This window comes from Penaeus chinensis, chromosome 22, assembly GCF_019202785.1.
Source record: "Penaeus chinensis breed Huanghai No. 1 chromosome 22, ASM1920278v2, whole genome shotgun sequence".
Classification (NCBI taxonomy): Eukaryota; Metazoa; Arthropoda; class Malacostraca; order Decapoda; family Penaeidae; genus Penaeus; species Penaeus chinensis.
In genome coordinates this window covers 26,821,177-26,828,676 of record NC_061840.1, presented here as the reverse complement: position 1 = coordinate 26,828,676, position 7,500 = coordinate 26,821,177, and the positions used below count along the sequence as shown (strand labels likewise).

Genomic DNA, 7,500 nt, shown 5'->3' with positions numbered 1-7,500 from the left:
AATAACAGTGGTAGTAATGGCACTAACAATGATAATTTTGTTTAATGTTTTGTATAAATGTTTTTAAACTTTGAGTTTTCAATATTTTGATATTCTAATACATGTTTTAATGCGTGTTAGTATTAATGATAATGACAATGATAGTGATGATGATGATTATCCTTATCACTTGATACTAGTATTATCTTATTATTATTATCAATTTTGCTAGTATTAGTATTATCATTACTAAAGTTGTCATCAGTATTTACTATCACTATTAATATCAATACCATTATCATTAATAACCTTGTTTCTCAGTACTCTTATCATAACTATTTTCATTACTATCATCACCATTATCCTTATCATCATTATCATCATTACTACTATTATTATCCTTGTTATCATCATTATGATGAACAATCGCAACAATTCGGTTCTCAAAGGTTATTTAATATATCACAATATACAATATACATTTAATATAATATGAAAGACACAGTTACTGTATAAGGTTTCTAAAATGATCATTAATGTTCCTACTGCTAATTTTCATTCGTATCACCATATCTATCATTACTCTCACCATTATCTTTATAATTCCGTAAGCGCTGGTTTAATTCATTCTACTATCATCATTGTCATGATTATTATCCTCTCAATTTCTATTGATATATCTGCCACGACATATCTGCTACATTTCTATAATCATTATCACTATTTGCATCATTTGTATTGCTATTTTCACCATGACTATTATCATTCTCTTAACGAAAATGTAACTATGATTACTCTCCTTGTTATACCTAGAAATGTTTTTATTTCAATCAGTAATATGAATAAGAGAAGAAAAACCACCACAGATCAAACCCACTTGCATTGACTAACCTATCTGATACGGAGTATTACAAAAAGGTGAGAATTTCGATTTCACAATACCCTTCCCTCCATGATTAAGAGAAAAAGAACTCGAGGACAGCGATAGCCCAAAAATATCTTTGCAAAAATACTATCTGGCAAGGATGCTTGCGTTATAAAATCCCACGTTAGTTTGGATGTTGCACACACGTCATCATGTACCGTCTGAAGACCTTGCTCCTGGCTGCAGTAGCTGTGACTGTCGGTTAGTACAGGGCTTTTTCAGCTCGTGAGTTGTTTTGAATTTTCTTCGAACGATGTATTAAATGACACATTCTTAGTTGCACTTGTTTTTTCTACTGTACTGATCGATGAATGGGCAATTTATACCACCAGAGGATAATAATTTGTCTTTAGAAAAATAATGGATATTATTCTGAATAATAAAAATAAAACCATCAAACACATGCAGGTGCCCAGTGCCCCGCCACGTTCTTCGAGGCCGGGGGAGGCTGCTTCCACGTCGTAGACACCGGTGAGACGGACATCACGTGGGAAGACGCTCGGGAGACGTGCATCGGCCTGAGCGAGAACGGCTGGAATGTGGACCTGGCTTCTCTGGATTCCACGGCGCAGCTCGAAGCCTTCGCGGAGGCGTGGGCTACAGCGGGTAAGGAGCTGTTATTAAGACATCTCTGGAGACCTGAGAGTTTTAGGATTTACTTTGACTTTATACCGCATAATATCAAGTGTTCCTAATTTACTAATCTTGTAATCTCTATTATGTGATTATGACAGGGGCGGATTACAGGCCCTACGGCTACATGTGGGTGGGCTTCACCCGTGAGACTGGCGAGTGGGCCAACCTGGACGGAGTGCCAGTGTCCCTCTACTCCAACATGTGGCGGGAAGGTCATCCGCACGACATGAACATGTACGTCTACATCGAGGACGTGACCATGACCTCCGGCAGTGAGTCTCGAGGACGCTTCTACGCCTCGTGCACGATGCAGGACGCTCTTCAGAGGGCGCTGTGTAGGGCTTTCCCGGCCTAATTAGGACTTGAATAAATACACTGTGTAAATCATATTGTCATTTGATTTCAATTCATCAGAAACTAGAGCCTACTGTAACTAAATAGTTCGACCTATGAACTGATGAGAAGTAACGAGAGAGGTCCATCTCTCTGTTTTATTATATGTAGTTATCAACTATACGACTACGACAACACTCACGCATGTACGTATGTGCATGTATTTATAATTATAAATACATTTTAGGGTATCCTCTGGGATATAGATTATCTCGGGCATATTAGAGATAATATTGCACTTTTATAGTTATATTAATCGGAATATACGTAATCTCATACACATGAACACACTGATAAACATAAAGGTAATTGGTAAGCATTCGTCAGTGCGCCATCAGTGAAGCGTCCAGGCCAAAACTGTCATGCACGCACCCGGGGTAGGATAGCCAAGCAAAAAAACAGGTGAAGCGGGCTGCAGCTATCAGTATTACACTCACTTCAAATGAAGGCTGCAACAAATAGTTCAAGTTAATGTAAATTAGTTAGATTCCTCATGTAACTTTCAAATCACAATTCACTAGTCGTTGATTATATTGGACTTGGTACAGCGATACAGGAAGAGTGGCCAAGGAGATCGACCACATCCTCGTTAGCACTCGATGGAGGATCCTCCAGAACTGCAGGGTATATCGAAGCGCTGAGTTCTGTGGAACTGACCATAGAATAGTAGTGGCTACTCTCCGGGTCCACTTTAGAACCCCCCGTCGCCCAAATGAACACCCTAGGGTGTTTAATTTGGACAGATTGAGGGAGGACGAGTGTACCAGGGGGTTTGCCGAGGCTATCTCTGGTCGTCTCACAGCACTCGAGGGCCAGACAGACCCTGTTCTTATGTGGGATACCTTCAAGCGTGAAACGCTTGATGCAGCTCAGGAATCCATTGGTGAACGCCCAAGAACAAGACAGAATTCCATCTCGCAGGAGACGCTGGAAGCCACAGATGCTTGTCGTGTGGCTCGACTGTCAGGAGATCGCACTTTGCACCGCTCTCTGGTGCGCAGGACTAGGTCACTGTTGAGAAGGGATAAGGAACAGTTTATCAGTAGTCTTGCAGAGGAGGTCGAAAGCCATTTCCTTGTAAATGACCTTCGTCCTGCCTACCAAGCTCTGAGAAAGCTGAACTCCAAGTCTCCCTCACAGACGGCTGCAGTCCGCTCAGCAAGTGGCCAGATAATCTCAGATCCTGATGGGGTGCATGTGCATTGGGCTGAGTATTTTGAGCAGTTGTATAAGGTTGATCCACCAACAGTTAACATGGATGCGGGTAATGTTGAGACTCCTCTGCCAGATCCACCCATCAGCGAGGATCCACCCTCCCTGACCGAAATCAGGGGGGCGATCTCCAAGCTGAAGAGTGGTAAAGCAGCAGGTGTCTGTGGCATCCCAGCTGAACTGTTAAAGGCTGGTGGAGAACCTATGGCAAGGGGCTTGCATGCAGTCCTGTCTGCCATCTGGCAGACTGGTACCTTTCCCCCTGACCTGCAGAGGGGTGTGGTCATCCCTCTCTGGAAGGGGAAAGGGGATCGGTGGGACTGCAGCAATCACCGAGGCATTACACTACTCAGTGTACCAGGCAAGGTAATCACACACATCTTACTGAGACGTATCAGGGACCACCTGTTGAGGCACCAAAGACCGGAGCAATCTGGTTTCACTCCTGGTAAGTCCACAATAGACCGCATCCTGGCGCTTCGAATCATTATAGAGCGCCGTCGTGAGTTCGGACGTGGGCTGCTCGCAGCCTACATCGATCTCAAGAAGGCGTTTGACACGGTGCATCGCGAATCTCTCTGGGAGATCCTGAGACTAAGAGGAATTCCAATAAGGATTATTGGTCTAATAGCAAACCTGTATACAGTCACTGAAAGTGCTGTAAAGTGTGGTGGGGGCCTGTCGAGCTTCTTCCCTATTAGTTCAGGGGTGAGGCAAGGCTGTGTTCTTGCACCAACACTTTTCAACACTTGCATGGATTGGATACTGGGTAGAGCTACTGTCCAAAGTCACTGTGGAGCAACTCTGGGCAATATCAAGGTTACAGACCTTGACTTTGCCGATGATGTTGCCGTACTCTCTGAATCTCTGGAAACCCTTGTGGCGGCTCTTGATGCATTTAGCAATGAAGCGAAGCCCCTGGGGCTTGAGGTCTCCTGGAACAAGACCAAGATCCAGGATTTTGGGGGCCTGCTAGGAGACCCTGTACTAGGAGACCCTGTGTTTTCCCCTGCGGGGAAAACATCGAAGTCACAAAGAGCTTTATATACCTCGGTAGTGCAGTTCACGACTCTGGGCTGTCAGACCAAGAAGTCAGTAGACGGATTGGCCTGGCAGCAGGGGTCATGAAATCTCGACAAGAGTATTTGGAGATGTCGGTACTTGTGCAGAAGGACCAAGTTGCTTGTTTTCAAGGCCCTGATACTGCCAGTTTTACTCTATGGTAGTGAAACTTGGACACTATCTTGTGCTCTGGAATCTCGTCTTGACGCCTTTTGTAACAGATCCTTTCGCCGGATCATGGGGCACAGTTGGCGGGACCATGTGTCCAACCAACGGCTGCACCGTGAGACCGGTACAGGACCTGTTACTTGCACAATCCGTGATCGCCAACTCAGGCTATATGGCCACTTGGCGCGACTCCCACAGGATGATCCCGCCCATCAGGTTGTCTCTGTCCGAGACAACCCTGGGTGGAGGAGGCCTGTGGGACGACCGAGAAGGTCGTGGCTTGGGCAAATTAATCAAACCTGTCGTGAGGAACTAGAGATGGGCCGGGCCCCTGCCTGGCGGCTCGCCATGAGGGATCCTCGTAGGTGGAAGCGGAGGGTGGATGCGGCTATGCGCCCCTGCCGGCGTTAGCTCCATAATGATGATGATGATGATTATATACAAGAAATACAAGAAAAATACATCAACTGACAATGTGTTCAGGTGTGGAGTTCGGAGAAGAGTGGCAACCACCAGTGGAAATTAGTTATATTCCTCATGTAACTTTCATATAACAATTCACCAGTCGTTGATTATATACAAGGAACACAAGAAATATAAATGAACTTACAATGTGTTCAGGTGTGGAGCTCGGAGTAGAGTGAAAACCACCGACGACTTTCTATTTCCTTTCCATCCTCCTCTCCCACTTTAAACCCTCATTTTTTCTCTGACTCACTCTCTCTTCCCCTTACCCATCCCCTTTTTCCTCTTTAAGTCCCCCCCACGTTTTCCCTCTGTTTCTCCCTTCCCTCCCCTTATCTCTCCCCACCTTCCTTTCCCATTCCCCTCCTACCTTCCATTTTAAACTCCCTTCTCGGATAGTCTTGTAAATAATATATGTACATTAACTGACGGTCTTATTACTTCAATGCAGTGTACGTGCCTCGAATATTTATGTAATAATGGTAGTAACAGCTATAACAACAATAATAATGATAATGATAATAATATATAATGATATATAATGATAATATCATCACAATTAGATTAAGATTCTCATTCGTAATAGGTGCAGGTGCATGTTATTCTTTAATATCTAAACTGTTAATTTTCAACATATTTTACACCAGCATGAAATGACTTCAAGTCCGCAGTCACAAGGAGCATGATTCCAGGCAGCCGACCTAATAATGAAGAGAACTTGCAGCTTTCAGTCAAGTGGAACATTATTTCAGGCGTAAAGTGTGGGGGGTGGACAAACGAAACTACAAGAATTATAATATATATATATATATATATTGGTGTGTGCACATGTGTACTTAATTCGTTCACCTCTGGTAACTGCAGACGCAGCTGTCAGTTAACAATTGATATCTCTAGTAATAAATTCTGGTCGCATTTATTCCAGCCTCTCGCACTCAGAGGATTTTTCAAGTTATTTTTGCAATAAAACTGACTCAGTTACTCAAATTTAGGCAAACAATTTCCAAACTAAAATACTCCATACACAGTTATCTAAAAAATCGTCGGATTCGTCTCTGTACAAACCCAATGATCAAAACACTACTAAGATCATTATTCCCGTGGAAGCATGACCGGATTCATTAGGAAATCATCATTCAAGTTGGCAGTTGTCTTTTTCCCACAGCTACATTCTTATGTTTTCTTGATTGAAAAAAGAGGAATGAACTTCAGTCACTATCAACGTTTTTCCCAAGACATAAAAAAGGGTCGTACAAGATAATTCAACATGCTCGAGGTCTCCTGTCAGTATAAAAGGCGTTGTAACTTCGAAACTAACACTCACAAGTCGCCATGTATCGCCTGGGAAGTTTACTCGTAGCTTTAGCCGTGGCCGGGACTGTCGGTGAGTTTACTTCCTGTTTGGCTTTAGGTCATCGGAACTGGCAATCCAAAAACTGTCTTTCTATTCTCTCTCTCATAAAAATAAAAAAATAAAAAAAAATGTGTGTACATAAATATACATGCATGTGTGTATATGTATGTATATGTATATATAAAAATACCTATGTATATTTATATCTATATATACACATATATATGTATATATACATACATGCATATGTATAAATATACATACAAATATGTATTTATGTATATATATATCTTGTGCTGTGTCCTACGACGGGTCCCTTTTGACATCTATCTTCTCCATGACACTCTGTTCACCCCTTTTGTGTGTGTGTGTGTGTGTGTGTGTGTGTGTGCGCGCATACATAGATAAATATATATATATTTTATATATATAATATATATATATATATATATATAATGAAAATGATACACAAGAATGTGATGAACATCTTTATTTGGCATTCGTTTCCAACTGTCTGTCTTCTCTTCAGTGCTACTAAGAACGAACAAAAATATATTAGAGCCAGACAAGGCAGGAAAACTGTTCAATATTATAAAATTCAAAATAAGCGAAACAAAGAGAAAATTAAACGAAACAATTAGTAACGTATATAACAAGGTAGTACGGTCACAGGACTACACCGTAAATAGCTGTGTGGCTGTTGTGTTATTGTTTAGCTCTGGCTTCATCTTATGGATAAACAAAGATCCAGAGATTAGGAGGTCGAGTCAGTTAGAAGATGTGGACAGATTTTTTTGAATCGCTATGTAGGGGTGGTTTTCATCTGTTGGCACTTTCAATTATAACCTGGCTTGATTTCTTTTATAAATCACTCAACATCTAACGTATAATGAATACACGATTTCCAACTCGTCGTATTTCGTGAATGCAATCAGTCATTTAAGATTTGTGGACACCATAACTATGGCTACTTTTCAAGTCGAGTCTTTGTTTACGAACGTCCCGCTTGCAGAGACCACACGAATCATCACTAACAATGCAACAGCTAAATCCCTCTCACAATTCGTTTTAGAAAATAAAAAGTTAATTTCTCTTCTAGATATTGTCACAAAAGATTCAGTTTTTACTTTTGACAACCGTCCATACACTCAGATCGATGGAGTTGTTATGGGTTCTCCCATTGGCCCTAGTTATGCTAATGCTTTTTTATGTTATCATGAAAAGAACTGGCTACAGAACTGCCCACTGGAATTTAAACCCTTGTTTTACAAAAGATACATAGATACATTCTATCCTATCTAAATGA

The 7,500-nt window shown here is 41.7% G+C and overlaps 1 protein-coding gene and 1 pseudogene across 1 annotated transcript; both read left to right on the top strand.

Annotated features, from left to right (window-relative positions):
• The first annotated feature begins 957 nt into the window (after window positions 1-957).
• On the top strand, window positions 958-1,927 carry LOC125037160. Its single transcript, XM_047630193.1, has 3 exons — window positions 958-1,105; window positions 1,313-1,510; window positions 1,639-1,927. The coding sequence occupies exons 1-3, from the start codon at window positions 1,057-1,059 to the stop codon at window positions 1,893-1,895; spliced, it is 504 nt and encodes a 167-aa protein (XP_047486149.1). The 5' UTR covers window positions 958-1,056; the 3' UTR covers window positions 1,896-1,927.
• Window positions 1,928-6,120: 4,193 nt separating this feature from the next.
• Window positions 6,121-7,500, top strand: part of LOC125037014 — a 9,114-nt pseudogene continuing 7,734 nt past the window's right edge.